The sequence below is a fragment of the Hippocampus bargibanti genome, linkage group LG15, assembly GCF_051943395.1.
Source record: "Hippocampus bargibanti isolate YZ-2025 linkage group LG15, ASM5194339v1, whole genome shotgun sequence".
Classification (NCBI taxonomy): domain Eukaryota; kingdom Metazoa; phylum Chordata; class Actinopteri; order Syngnathiformes; family Syngnathidae; genus Hippocampus; species Hippocampus bargibanti.
The window spans coordinates 3,701,634-3,720,868 of record NC_142748.1 but is presented as its reverse complement, the minus strand read 5'-3'; the positions used below and the strand labels follow the sequence as shown (position 1 = coordinate 3,720,868).

At 37.2% G+C, this 19,235-nt stretch overlaps 2 protein-coding genes across 6 annotated transcripts in view; both read right to left on the bottom strand.

Moving 5' to 3' along the window:
* The window catches only part of pemt (phosphatidylethanolamine N-methyltransferase), a 41,606-nt gene that overhangs the window by 16,905 nt on the left and 5,466 nt on the right, over positions 1 to 19,235 (bottom strand). The window contains exons 1-5 of one of the 4 annotated variants that reach the window (XM_089014696.1): positions 16,352 to 16,568; positions 13,977 to 14,065; positions 11,353 to 11,443; positions 10,918 to 11,025; positions 4,328 to 4,551 (exon numbers count right to left, since the gene is read on the bottom strand). In XM_089014696.1, coding sequence (XP_088870822.1) covers positions 4,387 to 4,551; positions 10,918 to 11,025; positions 11,353 to 11,430 — 351 coding nt within the window. In that variant the 5' untranslated portion in view covers positions 11,431 to 11,443; positions 13,977 to 14,065; positions 16,352 to 16,568 and the 3' untranslated portion in view covers positions 4,328 to 4,386. Of the gene's footprint in view, positions 1 to 4,327; positions 4,552 to 10,917; positions 11,026 to 11,352; positions 14,066 to 16,351; positions 16,575 to 19,235 lie in introns of those variants that run through there. The other 3 variants (XM_089014697.1, XM_089014693.1, XM_089014695.1) reach the window with 3 other exon arrangements.
* LOC148887124 (lithostathine-1-beta-like) overlaps positions 17,178 to 19,235 on the bottom strand; it is a 2,928-nt gene continuing 870 nt past the window's right edge. For both annotated transcript variants that reach the window (XM_089016062.1, XM_089016061.1), the window contains exons 4-6: positions 19,036 to 19,158; positions 18,112 to 18,214; positions 17,178 to 17,459 (exon numbers count right to left, since the gene is read on the bottom strand). In XM_089016062.1, coding sequence (XP_088872188.1) covers positions 17,371 to 17,459; positions 18,112 to 18,214; positions 19,036 to 19,158 — 315 coding nt within the window. In that variant the 3' untranslated portion in view covers positions 17,178 to 17,370. The remainder of the gene's footprint in view (positions 17,460 to 18,111; positions 18,215 to 19,035; positions 19,159 to 19,235) is intronic.

Genomic DNA, 19,235 nt, shown 5'->3' with positions numbered 1-19,235 from the left:
CTCATCTGGATTATCTGTTGCGCAATGACAACCATGAGGCGGTTATTTCATAATCCCTTTTGGGTAGTTAATGTTGACAATTGGCTCCTTATTTTGCTCATAAAAATCAAACAGCTAGATAACTTTTCCTTATTATTATCTATTTGGACAGGATGTTGATTGTGCGAAACCCTCCAAAAATTACATAACATTTTAACCACTATCGGTTTAGTAGGAACGTTTGTCTGCATATAACTGAAAACTAATTTCTGACATCTCAATCTTTCCCACTTTGGTATGTACAGTAAAGTCTCGTTATATCGATATCGGATATATCGATAGTCCCGGTTATATCGATATTTTTTCGGACTCCCTTGAATATCGATATAACGAGACTTTACTGTATATCAGTATATGTGCCAAAATGGTGGCATTTTGCCCCCAAAACATGATGACAGTGCAAGTAAGTTGCAGACATATATACATTTTTTTAATTCTGCTGTACTTTTTTGTTTGCTGACAAACTCCCATACAGTGCAATTCTCATTCTCATTACTGTATGTGTTTCGGAAACACCGGGCTTATAGCCACATTTTTTACAGTGCTGCTATAAAATTATCGTGTAATATGGTTGTTAATTTATCACCAGTGGCTTTTTTTGAAAACAGACCGAAGCCTGTTACTGGCGCGCAATTGTCCCTACGTTGATCTTTGTCAGGCCATTTTGTGATTCTAATTGCGTGCCACCTGCAGCCGCTCAGACTTCCCTCCTTGAGTACAGTGTCTCAGAATGGGTCCAAATCGAAACTAGGTTTGGGGTTAATAAGAAAAAACTAGGTTAGGGGGTCTGCACTGCGACTCTTATGGAGCGCTGGCTTTGTTAGAAAGGAATTGACAAGAGATTCAGTTGGTTGTCACAATCAAATCAAACTAAAAGAACGACTGCTGGGCTATGTGTTAAGTAAGAAGGGGCCGGCATGACGCACTGCTGAGATTGGGATGGGAAAAGAAATGAAAAATGGGGTATTGGAGACGTTTTAGGTAGATCTTTGAATAGGCTTGCTTTATTTTGTGAAAATGGATGAGGGTTCTAGCTCTATCCGTCGCTAACTCTTACAGGTATATCATCTACGTTCACTGTCATTCTTTTCCTAGTACACTGTTGTCACACAGGGGGGTAGCAGTGACACAGATGAATAATTGACAACAATTTTAAACGCATATTTGATGAGCTTAGACACGGCCCTTGGCATTTATACGCACCGCGGGAGGCACACAGTGTTTGCTGTGGCTTATTAATTGGATATGTTCAGGTCACAACCAGACCTTTTCTCAATAAAGACGCACAATCTTCTAACTACCAAGTATATGATACCCTGAACTGCAACAAAAACACCATTTTAAAAAATGGTGAGGGGAAACAGTCGTTTACTACATGTGCTAACTGCTTTGTGTGTTCTACTGATGTTAACAAAGCGAGAATGTAATTCAGTTAGTCACTTGAAATGAAAATGTAAATATGTCTTATACAGTGAGACCTCAACTTACAAACACCTTATCTTACAAACGTCAAATTTCTGAAAATTAAACCTTATAATAAGCACTATTTTCAGAATACACACACACCACGGCTGGCGGAGTGATCTTTGGCGGAAGCACACGACCGAACAGCACCAGAGGTTATGTTACCAACAGTCCTTATGGAAGGTGACTCTCCTTCCATAAGCCATCAACGACCATCAAAAAGGTGAATAAAACTTTATTTTACAGCAGTTTATTTTTTTAATTAGTCCTCATGTAATGTGCCTCTCTTTCCAAACAGCAATTCCCTTTGACCTTCGACCTCCAACGCCATTCCATAAAGCCATAAATGACCATCACAAATGTAAATAAAGTGACTTTATGATACAATGCAGTGTATTTCTTTCATTACAATACAATAGCAAATTTATTATACATAGAATAAGGTATGTTGTGTGTAGTTTTAAGGCTTATTTAGTTGAAAAGTATATTTTATGGAAACCCGGGAACGGATTATTCCCATTTTAATGGTTTCCTATGGGAAAATGTTTTTTGAGATACACACTTTTCGCCTTACACACTCTGTCTGGGAACCAATTAAGTTCGTAAGTTGAGGTCTCACTGTACATCTTTCTTATTGTAAGCAAGAGCTGCTATTTGATTAATGACATAAAAACCCAGCAAATACATAATGACTAGTTTTTTATAAGAGTAGCTAAGGCTCTAATCGTATTCTTGTTTGCTTAATTGCACTCTCCGAGAGTGGAATGCACTCCATTTTGGCCTCCACTACTTCAAGAAACGGCTACTCAACAATCAAATGCATCCAATTGAACGTGTTCTTAATCAACTGAACGATAAACTGACTTCCAGACGTACAGGAAGTGAAAATAGCAGAAAACGTGGGATCAGTTTATATTAGAATGTTTAAATCCCTTCAAATATTATATATAGAGCACACAGCAAATTAATGAATAACTCATTTTAAAATCTGAAGTCAAGAATAATGACTTTTATTGTGGTTGACATCCAAAAATATGAAATTTTGGCTCAGATTTTTAGAAATCATCATGGAATTTAACAAGTTTGATCTGCTTTCGCGGGCCGAAAAAAATGATGTGGCGGGCCGGATTTGGCCCGCGGGCCTTAACTTTGACACCAGTGGTTTATAATAATAATAATAATAATAATACATTTTCTTTCTCAGCGCCTTTCAAAACTCTCAAGGACAGTTTAGCTAACATCAAGTGTGTGAAACGTATATAACGTATATAAAAGACTGACCAATGTAAATTCAGGTTTTCCGAGTCTGTCCCTGCATCGTACATAGTTGGAAGCTTGTATGCACTTCTTTTCCAGTCTGAATACAGTTTTTGAAAAGAAAAGAAAAAAAAGCGTAGTTGGCAGCTTTCCATTGAAATTCTTTAAAGTTAGATGAGCAATGCGTGGCTAAACCCACACACGTTGACCACTGACATTTCAATAAAAGGTTGCATAGGGCAGCATTGAACTGACCTACATTTTTCATCCGACATGGTGTTTCGTAATAAAGTTGTTTACGCGACTCAAAGTGCAATTTCGGACAGAAGGCTTTCAGCGTTATGACTTCCTCAGAAGAGTTTTTTTTTTTTTTTTTCCGCCAAATGCATGTCAACTTAATTTTGTTCAATCATTTGGCCAATTTTAAGAAGAGCATGATTACACACTGTGTGTAGACTAAAACGATGTGTCAGCGACAGAACAGAGGCACCCAAAACCATGACCTCTGCAGGCGTGCCATTAGCAATTTGGTTTTCCTTTGATGTAACTCTGCTCGACTTACATAATTGTTTCTGAAAAAAATCCAGAGAAGAACAGGACGGATTGAGTCACCATTCTGCACGAAAGTATTCCTATACTGCAATCAACTCACAAGGTATTTTGAAGCAACATGAGCGACTATGGCGAGCAGTCCAGTCGAATACAACGTCGCTGTCGACAACCATGTTTTCGAAAAATGCTGTTCCCAGGAAACCCAAATCGCCTGATAAAAAGGAAGCACAAAGTTCTCCAAAGCTTCTCTTGCCATTTTGATGCATAGTGGGAAGTGTGGGACTATGCGTGGTATCGAGAACAAAACGCAATGCTAAGATGCAAAAAATAAGAGATGCAAAACAAAAGCAGAGTGGCTCTCCAGTCTTGTAATATTAATACATTTCATTTTAAGCGGTTTTCAAAGCTCTCAAGGACACTTTACAGTCACAGGTAAGCATAGGTACTAAAATAAAATACGATCACAAATAGAATACAATACAGTTATAAATAGAAACAAGAGAAAGAGCTACACAGAAAATGCTATTCTAAATAGGTGGGTTATTTGGGGTAAATTGAGGAATACCAGTCCATAGATGTGAATGTCAGTATAAATGTTTTTTTTTTTAATTTGTCTCGTGAATGTAACCTGCCTCTCACCCATTCTGCAGGGACTGCACCTCCCACGTGACCATAGTGATAAGCAGAATGGAGAACGGATGGATGGACGAAATAGAGAGAAAATCATTTGGGCATTATGGTAAAAAAATAAATAAATCTTTTTTTTTTTATAAAAAAAAATAAGAATAAAAAAATAAACAGTTAAAAAAAACAACAAATTCATATTAAAATAAAAAAATGTAACATTTAAAATAATTAATAAACATAAAAACAAAAAGTAAAAAGTAGAAATAAAAATAGGAAAACAATTACAAATGAAAACCGTAAATTAAAATTAAAAATTACAATTAAATAGATAAATAAATATCGGCCATCATGATATAGACCATTTTCACCTTTGTGGACCGCCGAGGGTAAATTACGATAATAATGCAGAACGATATATTATTGCAATTATTGCACAAGAAAAAACATTTAATAAAAGGTTTTATTGGTTAAAATATAAGAGGAAGGCACGTCGTACCTGTGGCTGCGATACACATTGAGGAGGATGATGACAAAGCCCAGGAAGTAACAGGCAAGGTAGGGGCTCCCAAACATCTTGGAGAGTTTCCGCGTACGGTGCTCCCACATTGCGACCTGAAATATTAACAAGATGACACCATGAGCTTTCGTCTTTCATCACATCGTATATAACCGGCATTGTGCTTGAGGAATTGGAGTTTTCACAAGATGGAAGAACTCGAAATTGATCAGGTTGAATTTGCATACGTCTGAATGAGTAATAACAATACTGTACGGATGGCTTAGTTGCCAAACTCTAAATAACACTCTGTGGGTTGAGGAAGTGCGTAGACGGCTGGATGACTGCGCCAGAAAGAACTAGACATCGTCATGGCAACCTTTTTTTTCTTCCATCGGTTCAAAAAAAAAACAACCTGAATGAAAATAGACTCCATGTGGTGATAAAAGACATCCTGGGTTTATTCGGGTGCGGCATAAACCAAACTGAAATTCTATTATGCCAGTGTTGATGAAAAGTGATGGCATATTATCCAAAATATATATTTTTAAGAGGCATATTCAGAGCAGTATTGTGTGCTTTAATAACTCGCAAGCCACTGTATGTAATAATAATAGCAATAATAATAATAATAATAATAATACCAAAAGTAACAATAACAATAGAACATTAATAATAATACCAATAAAAATACCACTACTAATAATAACAACAATAATAATACATTTCATTTATCAGCTAATGACACATTTTTCAATAGTTTCCTTCTTCAAAAACCCAAACCCACTGGAAGACAAGATTTGACCTTTTGTGTTACTCGTCATGACCTGGGCAGCATTCTCCCCACCTTAAATCAGTGGTGTCAAACTCAAGGCCCGGGGGCCAGATCTGGCCCGCCACATTATTTTATGTGGTCCACCAAACAAAATTATCTACATTCACTTCACGTTTCTTGATGAAATACCACAATTGGTAAATGTTTGACTTTTTTGAAAATGAATAACCGTTTTAATTGGCCTCTAATTTCAAAACTAGCTACACCATAATACGAGAAGGTTGGACATGAATTTGGGTTCATGGTTGCAACAGCCTTTTCCCTCCATCGCACCTCTGGTTTTATATCTGTGAATTAAAGGCATAAAGCTTTGCTAAATCAAATAAAGTCTGCACATTTCTTTTCCGTTATATCAGGGAAGAAAAAACAAACACCAATCCATGGCTACATCGCCTTATGATTGGTCTAAAAGGCCACCAGAAGTACGACTACTAGCCATCCCTTTTCAAACGATGCAGCAACGGGGATGTCAAGCTCCTTTACAATCTTCCGCAAAGTGATTTTTAGCCAGTGCATTACGCCACAGGCTAAAAATACTATTCTTGCGTTGAAAGAACACTGATGCTGCACTCCAGTCCATCTATCACGCCGTGTACATCGCAAAGGTTACAAAAGAAGCAGCTCGCAGCTCTGCACGAATAAATTCAATCAAGGTAGCTAACAGGGCCCTTCTGTGTCTTCCTACCGGAACATTTGGTTCGGACTTAGCCACAGAAAATATTAAATTGTCCACAGGTGGTTATGACTGACAGTTGTGTCCATTTTTTTTACGCAGTTTTGAATAAGGTACTGAATGCAAACACACGCACAACCGAGTATCCGTGTGTTCATGTGTGTGTGAAGCTCTCAAGAACGAAGAGACACTGGGAACAAAAAAAAAAAAAAAACATGGATCACATGTCTGATTAAATCTGTCCTGATTAGAACAAAGCTGACTGAATATTCAAACGGGGAGAAGCATAAATGTTTCGTGAACTGCACGTGAACTGTGTCTTCTGTGTTGTGTTATATTATTTTGTCATTTTGTTAATTGTTTCACAGGAGCTAAGTGGAACAGCAATGACCACAACATATCATGTGAACTACTTATCGTGCCTCCAATATAGAGATTAATGATGTTACAAGCAAATAACGTGCAGTTCTAGAACGCGACAAAATTCACTCCTTGTACTTGGTTACGGTACTAAAGACGATGTGTGAGAGTTGGGATAGCGACATGAGGCCACACGTGAATCACGTGGCCGCAACTTCGAGGCGGATCAATTGACACGACTTCACCACAACAAAACAAAGACCAAAAAATGGAATTCCAACAAAACATATACCGAACAGCCCGAAACCCTATTTGCTGCCAAACAACGCCAATGGTAAATAAATATATTAATTAATTAACAAACAAACGAATAAATAAATGAACAGACAGCTAGCTATTTAGCTAGTCAGCAGGCTCAAGGACAGTTTCTGCCACTAGGCAGTCCGGAGACTCAACTCCCTCCCAGCCCTGCCCACCCTGCCCATTCCCACTGCCACACTCACCGAACTCTGAGGACATGCTACACGCTGTACTATCATCCTGAACTCTATTTTTTGTTCTTTCTCATTTTTTTCTGCAAGACCTCACTTCAACCCTTTCTTCTTGTTTGTTTTTGCATTACTACATGACATCACTTTATATATGTCACTACCTCACTTTACATTCAGAAATTACATGTATAGTCTGTTGTCAATTGTATGTCTTTTTTAGCCACGTTAGCCAACTATTAGTGTCTTGCATGCTGGGTCCGAGAGGACAGTAATTTCATCTGTGCTGTATGTCATGCATATTAGCATATTTGACAATAAACTTATAGACTTTGACTTTGATTTAGCTAGATAGTTAGCTCTCTAGCAGGCATACAATTGCTCAACTACGGCTTACACCTGCTGGAAGACATCTGGCTAGCTAGCTTTTAATCAAGGCAACTGAATAAACTCACACCAGATAAGTGTGTTATGAGGTCATTGCTTACATAATTGATAACCATGAGAATGTCGTTTATGACCGAGGCAAATACACATGACTGAAATATGCGGTTTCTGATACTGATCTTCCGCTTGGCAGTCATTTGAGGTTACGCGCCGACAACTAAGCCAAAAACACATGAATACTGTAAACGTACCGTTTTTTTTTTTATCAGCGAAAGGTTGACTCGAGTTACCGACGATGAGTCTTTATTTTTAATGTTTGGAAGAAGGGCATAGAATGAGTTCATTCCCGTGGATTGAGGTCACCTGGCATTGTGGTATACGTGACAGATAAATTTCCAATGCAGGGAGATCAGGTGATGCTGAATATGCTAGCTAGGCTATCGACTTAATTGCCACATGTGGACAGTCGGTACATGTGTACAGGTGTGCATACAATTGCTCAACTAGGGCTGACCCCTGGTTGATAGGGTGCAACAGGGGAACGGCACTTTGCACACATTCATAAAAACAGCTGAGGCCTTTAGGGTCGTCCAGATGTCACACAATTCAAAAATAGTTATCCATATTTTATAATTAAGTTACATTTGATGACTGGGTTATCTCCACTGCCGCGGTAATGTAACCTCTGAGACGGAAACGCAGCAATAGTCAGCGCTTGGACGATAGTGGACTCGTGGGTTACTCTGTCGGCATGACTCAACAATTTGTGTTTGAGCCAACTGTTACACAAATCTAACGGGTGGATTACTCCATGGTTGATTGGTCATGTCTGGAAAGTGGGGTTGCGCTGTGGGTGGACTTGTAGGCCAATGTTTTGTGAAGGCGGTCACTTGTTCGCTGAGTAAGAAAAAAATAATACAAATTATAAATAACTAATGCTACATAATAAATACTAACTAAATAATAATAAAATAGTTAAATAAATAACTATATAACAAAATAAATAATATTAATAAGAATTCTTGAAAAGTGCTTTTTTAAGTAATTGTATTTTCTTTTTGAAAAATAAATTTTAGAAATAAATAGCCAATAATAATAATAATCATCATCATCATCATATTTGTAGGTTCTAATATTTATTTATAATGTATTTAATTGTATTTTCTTTTTGAAAAATGCATCTTATAAATACATGGACAATATTAGTAACAATAATAATGACAACAACAATAATAACAATCACAACAACAATAATAGGAATAATAATATTAGTCATAATAATATAAATTCCATATTCCTTGAAAAGGGCTTTTTATGTGACTGTATTTTCTTTTTGAAAATGCTTATACATGAATGGACAATAATAATAATAATAATAATAATAATAATAATAATAATAATAATAAAAGTCCAGGTTCCTTGAAATGTGCTTTTTTATAATAATAATAATAATAAATAATTTGATTTATAGGCACCTTTTAAAACTCTCAAGGTCACTTTACAGTTTTTCTGTGGGTGAGCAGCAGCAGCCACACGCTCTAGCGTTCACTCAACCTGGAAGTAACTCAAAAAGATAGAAAGTGAGCTAGATGGCTAATAGAAGTCCAGTTTGATAGATAGCCAGCCATGTGATTGTATTTTCTTTTTGAAAATTCTTCTAATAAATGAATGGACAACAACAACAATAATAATAATAATAATAATAATAATAATAATAATAGGTCTCTTGAAAAGTGCTTTTTTAATTTTATTGTATTTTCTTTTTGAAAAATGCATCTTGTAAATAAAGAGACAAAAGACAAATGAAAATTGTCATCATTTCAGGTTATTTTAAGGAATAACACCAGTAAGATACCAGGCTGTAATCAGGACCAGACATGATATTTCCTAATCGAAATATAATATTCCAACCATCTCATACAGTTTAAATTGAATCCATCGAATGGAGCCTCCCGAAAGTCACAATAGTTTGAAGCTCCATTGATGCTCCTTGATGCCTGCAACGTCTGCTGAGATGAAGCGGGTACCGAAAGTCATCTTGACATCTATTTAACGCTCACTACCAAATCTAATGAGATCTACAAAGGAGTTGATTTGACTCAATTACTTATTTGTATGTGCATGATCTTATTTGTAGCCAAGCTGTTTCTCGTTCCATGAGCGTAGAGGAACCGAGGAGCACAATGGAGCCACAAATTCACATCAAAAAGTGGGGAAACTTAGCTGTGATGGCTATTTTTTTTTTTTTCATAATCCACACATGGGCGATTTGCGCATGTCTTTTTCCAGGAAACTATTCACTCATCTTTAAAAGATGAAAAAAAAAGAATGAATATGAATGGAGTCTTGAACTAAAAGACGAAAAGTGTCAGTTTCAGTCTTTCGTGCTTGGCTGTTTTGAATTTGCTTTTCGCCGGCTCGACTTCCAAGTAAGGAAATTGTCTGGGTGTATAATTAACCATTCTGTAACTTGTTTTTTTAGTTGAAATCATTAAAATGTACAATTTTAAAGAGGAGATACTGGAACACACATCCACCTTCAGACTAAAAGTTGTAATCAGTACGACAGGAGTTAGTCACGAGAAGTATTGGACTTAAAGGACAACCGACGTCACTTTTTTGTTTCCTAATTGACATCAGAAAAAACGTTTTATAGCATCTAAAATACCCAAAACATGCAGTATGATATGTTTATTCAAATGCAAAACACCAATAAAAATGACTTAAAGTGTCTGAATTCTGCAAAAAATTGAGCTGCGAATTGGGCATTTTCAGAAAGTCCCGCCCCCAGTTCGTGACATCACTACAAGACGTCTTGCATCACTGGAGAATCAAAAAAATGGCTTCAGATTCGGAGAATATGCTTTCTTCTTACACATCCAGTTATGAATATGATTCAAATACAGTAAAGTCTCGTTATATCGATATTCTCGGGAGTCGGAAAAAATATCGATATAACCGGACTATCGATATATCCGATTCTGCGGCATGTAAATGTTCTCCTTGCGTTCATAGAAATAGTATCGTAATAAGCAGTACTATCGATATAACGAGACTTTACTGTAGTTCTGAAGAGGAAAGCATACATGTTTGCAATCGATTAAAGAAGTTATTCCCTGTCATTTTGAGGCAACATTGAGGGGAAATTTCTCACCGAAAAAGAGGCACAAAATGGCCACCTCCTGTGGCCACCTCCATTTCCACAGGCTGATAAATTCCTAATATGGAGCTTAGAAGCCCTCTTCTGGCGGCTTTTGGGTGAAACACGAGGTCCCCAGACCAAACATTACAGCAAAACATATTGACGTGATGGAAGGAATGCGTCTTTTTTTTTTTTCGGTAAGGGGCGTTCCTTTAGTGACGTCACGTACGGACTCGTCACCAACTCAAAAACAAGACTTCCTGAATATTCAGCGCGAGTCTTAAAACGTAAAATATAGCTATATGTGGTGGAATCTTATTAAAATACGCTCAGTAGAAGTCATGTGAAGCCATTTTACAAATTATGGACACAACTTGTCCGGAGACGTCGGTTGTCCTTTAAAGAAAATAAATGTGCTCTGATTAGTTAAACATGTACTTGAGATTGTTGCTGTACGTTTAATTGCATTTAGGCCAATGGCAAAACACAGGATGGCTGATCAATTATCAGCACTAAACATTCTTATGCAAATTGATTTATTTGTGGTGTGAGCATGCTTATACTGTGACGAGTGCAATTCAAAACGGAAACACTTACCACATTCCAGAAAAGTGGGTTGAATATGATTGCAATCACAGCAATGTGGAAGCTGGGGTCGTGGAAGTCGATATGTTTGAAGACTTTGTCAAAAACTTTCAGGTCCATCTGAAAGGGGGAAAAAAAAAGTCAAACATGTTAAAAGATGAAGACAAACATATTTTCGATTGTGAGCTGATAAATTACTTCACTGCATGCATGGTATGTAATGCACAACAGTTTATATTTTTATTTCACCTCAGGAATTATTTTATTTTGCTACGTCAAATTGTCCCAGCTGGTTTCCATGGCTGTCACTCAACGTACATACGGTGACATAATCGTCGGTGAAAGGTAGCTTTTATCTTTTCGGAGCATTTTCACTCGTGTTATTTGTGAAAACAGTCAAAATTGTGTTATTTGTGACAGTTACGTCTTCAAATGTTTGCGTTTTACCTTGGAGTAGTCGACGTTGCCCAGACCTCCACAACAGTCGTGAAAGTGACGTTTATTTTCTGCAGGGTTGTTGCTCATCAAACACGTTCAGCTGACAATAGCGGGAGATATTCATGTAAAGTATCAAAAGAAAGTGCAAAAATATTCAAATGCAACAGTGGTTCAATAGAGCAGCGTTCACTTGATGTTTGCACATGGCTAGTTAGCTTGTCACCCAGCTAGTGATGCATTCTGGGAGATGTAGTTGTTTACTTCCGGAACTCTGCTTGACTCATGAGTTCTGATTCGATCATGAGGAAGAGGCGTGTTTTATTGTTTTAAAGTTTGTTGAATAATTAGAATAAATTAAATTGCAAAACATGTCGCTCGTACATGACATTGTTCGTTTTCTACTTTATTCTCCCCAGGCTACGGTGTCGTTAACTGCGACACCTGGAGGCGAAGTTTAATCACCTTTTTTTTAGCGTCTGCATATACGTAATTTGCTTGCGTCGAGAAACGTTGAGCACGCCACTTGCGACAGGTTGAGAGCACAGCTGCAAGTAGAGCACAGCTGCAAGTAGTTTGATATTAAATAAAACTATACTAATGCAACACACCTGAGAAATGTAGCAAGCAAATACAATAATATTACACGAAAATCACAAAAGCAGCGTAGATACATTAAATCGGCATTTGTTATTGTATCACTGTTGGATAAAACCAATCCCATCACAAACAAAAAATAAAGTAAAAAAAAAAAAATCTAATGTAAACTTGCGTTAAGTAACTTTTGCAACAAGCAAGTCTATAAAAGGTTGTGTTGATATTATTGTATCGTTGTTGATGAAAATGTCACGTGATGCAAAGCCATTGTCGTAATATACTCCAGTTCAAATTTAAAGGACAACCGACGTCTCCGGAAAAGTTGTGTCCATAATTTGTAAAATGGCTTCAAATTATTTCTACTGAGCGTATTTTACAAATATTCCACCGCATATAGCTATATTTTACGTTTTAAGATCGCGCTGAATATTCCGAAAGTCTTGTCTTTGAGTCCTCACCCTACGTCACTGAAGGAACGCCCCTGACCGAAAAAAGGACACATTGTAGCAGTCCTTCCATCATGTCAATGCATTTTGCTGTACTTGTTTGGTCTGAAATCTTTGTGTTGCGCCAAAAAGAGGCAGAATAGGGAAACAAAGCTCAGTGTAAGGAATTAATCAGCCTGTAGAAACGGGCTGATTAATTCCATACACGGAGCTTTATCGTCATTTTTTGCCTCTTTTTTGGTCATACATTACCCCCTCCCTATTGCCTCAAAATGCCACGGAATAAATTCTTTAATCGATTGCAAACATGTATGCTTTCCTCTTCAGAACTATTTGAATCATATTCATAACTGGATGAGTCACAAGAAAGCACATTCTCCTAATCTGAAGCCATTGTTTTGATTCTCCAACAATGCAAGGCGTCTTAGCGTGATGTCACGACTTGGGGGCGGGACTTTCTGAAAATGCCCAATTCGTAGCTCAATTTTTTGCAGATTTTGGACACTTTAAGTCATTTTTATTGGTGCTTTGCATTTGAATAAAAGTATCATACTGCGTGTTTTGTGTATTTTAGATGCTATAAAACGTTTTTCTGATGTCAGTTCGGAAACAAAAATACGATGTCGGTTGTCCTTTAAGTTTCCTCTGTATTGGCCGTCTTTGAAAAATTGCATGTATTTACCGATTTATTCCATGGACCACTCCTGTACAACTGAGAGCTTACACAGACGTATCTTACACAGCGTCCATGGAGTTCATCCCCCCGTGTAATACGTTGAACTCTTGTCTACTCTATTCCCCTTTTGTTAATTCGCATGAACAACAAGCTCCGCCCACTTGCTTTTAAAAACAATTCTTTTCAAATAGCGACCTAGCCAAAATGTTGAACCGTTCCGAGTTAGCTGTCAAGTTTATTTAGATGGTGGACTTGGAGAAGGAAACTTTTAGATGATGATTCTTTCCCATGTCGTAATTATGAACGTCCATCAATGTAGGTAAATACATAGGTAAATAAATTGGTATTTATTTATTTATTTGATTTATTTTTGTACCATATGCTCAGCAAGATGAGTACACAGTAAAAGTTTGAGTGAACGCTGGCGCGTGTGGCTGCCGCTGCTCACCTGCAGGAAAAGAAAATATCCTGTGACTGTAAAGTGTTCTTGAGAGTTTTGAAAGGCGCTTATAAATGAAATGTATTACTATTATTATTATTATCAGTTTCATCAATCAAGCTTTAATTCATAAATGTTCTGAAAGGATTCATATCAGCGAATAAGGGTTGATTTCGGACCAAGTCTATGAAAAAAATGAACAGACGTTTTTTTTTAATAACTTATCTAATGAAAATTAAGTAGTGTTAAAATATCATTTTTTTCTTCTCACTTTCCACACCCCTCTAATAATATGCTTCGTATGATGCCGTTTGTGAAGAAGCCGCCCCCATGTAGAGGCAGCCCAGCAGTCTCCATGACGCCGCATGCTGTCTGTTCATCAGCCTGTCAAATGTAGGAGCCAAGCGCTTTGCCGTGTAACATGAAGCGAGCGTGACATCCAGCCACCAGGTGACAATTAAGACTGTAATTGACACACCCGCTCGGTGTCCTTGCGTCGATATACTTTGGCTCTTCTTCTACGTGATAATTCCATCTCTCATGTTCCATTAAGTTCTTCATATGGATCTGTAATTGGATTAAAATGGAAGTTGTTGAAGTCTGCCTGGCAACAAGTAAAAAAAACCTGATTGTAACTGGGAGCATGCGGCGTCATGGAGACTGCCAGAATTTTAGGACTTTATTTTGGATTTTTTTTTTTATTAGTTATTTTATTTTTTTTTTTTGCAGATGAAAGCAGTTAGAAAAATGTGGGTTTGCGCCGTGGTGAGCGTGAACACACACAACTGGTTTGTTGGCTGATGGAATCTGCTGTATTAATTCGCTGCCATTCCCGAATTATTTTATTCGGGAATCGAAAAATAGGACATGGAGCGCCATTCCCGACTTTTGGTTTTTCTTGCGAAGGGTGCCGATAAAGCGCTGGTCAGACCTCTGGACCTGTTTTTCCTCTTCCACGAGGGGGCGGCATTTGCCTTTTGTCCATAGTGGCACTTTGTTACAGCTTCAGCTGTTGTTAAAGCGCTATATAAATCAAAATGTATGTCTTGTATTTTGTACAGCTGCCCCTATTTCACTCTCGCATAACTCCAGACCTGTATAATTTAGGAATTAACTTTTTTTTCTAATGAAAGAAGAGAGTATCAGGTTTCTTACGGTGAATTGAATGTTTATGTAGTCCTAAAATTCAATATTCTGTGAATTTCAGTGAAAATGACAAAAACCCTGGCACTGGTGTGGACACATTTTTGCACATCGTCTGGCAGTGAATGAATTAAATTCGCTCTGCAAAGGGCATAAAATATATATATATATATATATATATATATATATATATATATATATATATATATATATATTATTTTTTTTTAAATCAATACTCCTTTCGGACAACCTGCCACTAATGACTGTCTGCGACCAGTAATCACAAGTGATTTGAGTCAGCTACCATAATTACATTCCCATTTTAATCTTCCACCCAAAGAGTTCATTTCTCGTAATTAGCAATGACGTCTCGCAAAACCATCAGATAACGCACTGCAGGATATTGTAGTCACGACGCATTTATCTCAAAGGAGACATCCAAAGACGATTCTCGTTGGCCATTTGCAAAGTACAACCTGTTTCCTCATTTGTTTGGCGTAAGGTACAATATGGTCTTTGTTCTAATCTGCGGTACTTACGCACACAAAGTACGCATTGATCAGTCGAGCAACTTCAGTCACAAACTGAAACGTCGTGATAGTGTACAGCAGTTTCTTGTCATCGCTTGGGGAAAAGACGTGAGCAAGTGAAGCACTTATTGGACCTCATTCATTCAACGTCTGTGTGGGCAACTCATTCACTACCATTCACAAATTTATTTGAAAATTGAAAATATAACAGAGCGCCATTCCTGCATTTATTCTGTTTAATTTTTCATACTTGGGCGCCGATAAAGCGCTGGTCAGACATCCAGCAATGTTTTGACCTTCCACGAGTAGGCATCATTTGCCTTTTGTCCATGTTCACACTTTTTTTTACAGCTTTAGCTGTTGTTAAAGCGCTATATAAACCAATATGTATGCATTGCAATGTATTTTGAACAGCTGCCCTCATTGCAAGCTCACATAACTCCAGACCCATATAACTTAAGAATTAACTCATTTTTTTCTGATTAAAAAAGAGAGTACAAGATTTTTAACGCTGAATTGAATGTTTATGTAGTCCTAAAACTTAATATTCTGTGGGTCCTGGATTTCGAGTATCAATGACAAAAACCCTGGCACTGGAGTGGACACATTTTGCACGTAAATGAGTTAAAGCGTGTGCATGCACATTTGACGCATAAATCCAGGATTCAATAAAATGTTCTAATTTTGAATTTATCAGTGCAAAGTGGGTTGTTGAACTGGATAGTATTTTATAATTTATTTTTTGTTGTTGGTCTTGTAATTTATCAATGTTAAATCCTTTTATTTTGAAATGTCAACGTGTACAGATTACTGTACTTTCTGGCTGTCAAGCAACAAATGTACAGTAATATATTTTCAGAGTATTTTTTTGTGCGTGCCTGATAGCAGCTGTCTGTGTAAATGTATAAAGTACAAAATATACTGTAGGGAGTTACACACCCCGGAGTGACAGAAGGGCGGGTCTACTCCAAATTACTCCACACCATCATTAAGAAATATGCGTCACTTCCCTCCTGGGGCGGCTTTTTACGGCCTTCCTCAGTTATTAACATGTCTCCTAATTTGCATATGCTAATCTTATGAAGTCGTCACGAAGAGGCTCCTGGCACAGTGACAACGGCAGGCGGAGAAGAGTCCATTTATTTTGACCATCCAAAAATAGAGAACAAGAATGACTCACCCGGTCTACGGTTCAATCGGGTGGTCCGGTGACGGTTTGTGCTTGTCATGAGACTCGTTTCTCAATAATTGGAGCCTGTCTGTAACCTCCCGGGAGACACAAAAACACACTGGCGATTCCTTCTTGATCTGTCTGGAAAATGGAAAAAAAGATCATGTTAAAAATACATCAATAAATAGATAAATAAACAAATACATAAATAGATAAAGAGATAAATAGATAAATAGATAAATATATAAATGAATAAATAAATATAAAATAATAACAGAAGGAATACACAGATAGATAGATAGATAGATAGATAGATAGATAGATAGATAGATAGATAGATAGATAGATAGATAGATAGATAGATATGTAGATCTATAAGATCTAGATAGATAGATATGTAGATCTACAAGATCTAGATAGATAGATAGATAGATAGATATATAAGATCTAGATAGATAGATAGATAGATAGATAGATAGATAGATAGATAGATAGATAGATAGATAGATAGATAGATAGATAGATAGATAGATAGATAGATAGATAGATAGATAGATAGATAGATAGATAGATAGATAGATAGATAGATAGATAGATAGATAAGATATGTATGTGTGTGGTTTTAAGGCTTATTTAGTTGAAAAGTATATTTTATGGGAACCCGGGAACGGATTATTCCCATTTTAAGGGTTTCCTATAGGATTTTTTTTTTTTAGATACACACTTTTCGCCTTACACACTCTGTCTAGGAACCAATTAAGTTCGTAAGTTGAGGTCTCACAGTATGTTGGATTTGTTGTAGGCATTCTGGAAAGAAGCAAGACAATCTACACAATTGAATGCAGACTCAATGTTTTTTTTTAATGAATACATCATTGTGTTGCTAATAACTCAGCATTGTAGAGGAAGAAAATACTTAATCACAAACAGAAATATGAAGACCTAACTCCAAATTAAATTTTGGCTCGTTGCATCATAATGATTTGGGAAAGACGTCATGGCAGAAGACATGTTGGTAAAAGAGCAGATTAGATGCCAGAGCCGTTAAAATAGTTCAATTCTTGGGTGCAAACGAATGGGGCCCTGTCATCGCAGCGATGATCCTGCCAAAATCCATCTGAAAGAAAAAAATATTCAATGTTAAACATGCTTCATTTAAATCGTAAAAAAAAAATCAAATGATACGAGCATGCTTCATGTCACAAAGAGGGTACAGCAAGTACTGAAGAATGAATGACTCTGTGTCTTTGTGTTGTCGTGTTATTTCCTTTTTTGACTTCAAGATGGCACGGCGATAGTGGCTTTCTTTCCAGCATCTCCTGTATTATGTTTTTTACTTCTTTCTTTCCTTTCCCCTTCCTTTCATAACTTTCAATGTCGACGTACGAGAGCATTATTTTCATCGCAAACTGTCGCGGCTTGGAATTGAAGCGCATTTACGTGGGACAGGAGATGTGAGACAGTCTCTTTTCCTCAATGTTTGCTTTCAACATTTAGCTCGTAGTAGACGTGCACATTTCACCATGATCCACTGGTGAAAAGGACGCTTTGATGCTCTCTTCTTTCATCTAGAACTGCTTTATACGACAAAGAGGGTGCAGAAAATGCTTAAGACTGAATGACTGTGTGTTTTTTGTGCTGTCTTTCCAGCAGCCCCTGTATTTTGTTCTACTTCTTCCTTTCCTTTGCTTTCCTCTTACTTTCACCCCTTTGCTGCTGCGAAATGTAAATGTAACCCAATCCAAACTCTAACCATGGAATTTGCATACCGACTCGAGAAAACTGGACACAGTTGCCCAAGCCGTGAGGCCCTTCAGAATCAAAAGCGGTGAATCCCACAATGGAGCCATCGGTCCAAAGGAAGCCCTGATCCTGTCAGAAAAACAAGTCAGATTTGAATGAGTCCTACTACTGATAATGACATGCCCCCCAACCCTTTTGGCTCAGGTTTTAGGGAGCACCATGGACGTTGACATGTTTGATTGGCATTCGCGGGCCATGTAAGATGACGTGGTGGGCCAGAAGTGGACCCTTGGGCGTTGAGTTTGACACCTGTGCCCTCGTCGCTATAGGATTAAAAACATTAAAAATAATAATAATAATAATAACAATAATAATAATAATACATTTGATTTCTAAGCGCCTTTCAAAACTCTCAATGTCACTTAGAGTCACAGGATCAGTTTTTCTGTGGGTGAGCAGCGGCAGCAACATGCGCCAGCGTTCACTCAACCCGGAAGTAACTCAAATAGATAGAAAGCTAGCTAATAGATAGCTTATAAATAGCAAATACAGTAAAGTCTTGTTATATCGATATTCTCGGGAGTTGGAAAAAATATCGATATAACCGGACTATCGATATATCCGATCCTGCGGCATGTACATTTTCTCCTTGCGTTCATAGAAATAGTATCGTAATAAGCAGTACTATCGATATAACCAATATCGATATAACCAATATCGATATAACCAATATCGATATAACCAGACTTTACTGTATATGCACCAACGCATTTCCTGTGGACTGTGAAAATTGTCAAGTATGCCGTAATTCTTGATCCTAAGGGCATTTTGACACAGGTGTGTCATTTTGACATTAGCAAACTGCTTTAACTCAATCAAAAAAAAAAAATAAATGATGGAAACATTGAGAATGCAGATTACATTCATTTTCTTAGACACTAATATTTTACCAAAATTGCATTATGGAGTCCAATCCAGGCTGTGGGACCACTTTGAATCAGATCAAAAACGACTGCGTTTTCCAGGGTATCACGGATGGAGACCAGATTGCCACCAATAAAATTACAGACTTTCTATAAAAAAAATAAAAAATAAAATAAGCACCACAATGATTTCAAATCTACGTGTATTGCATGAAAGCCTTGGAAAC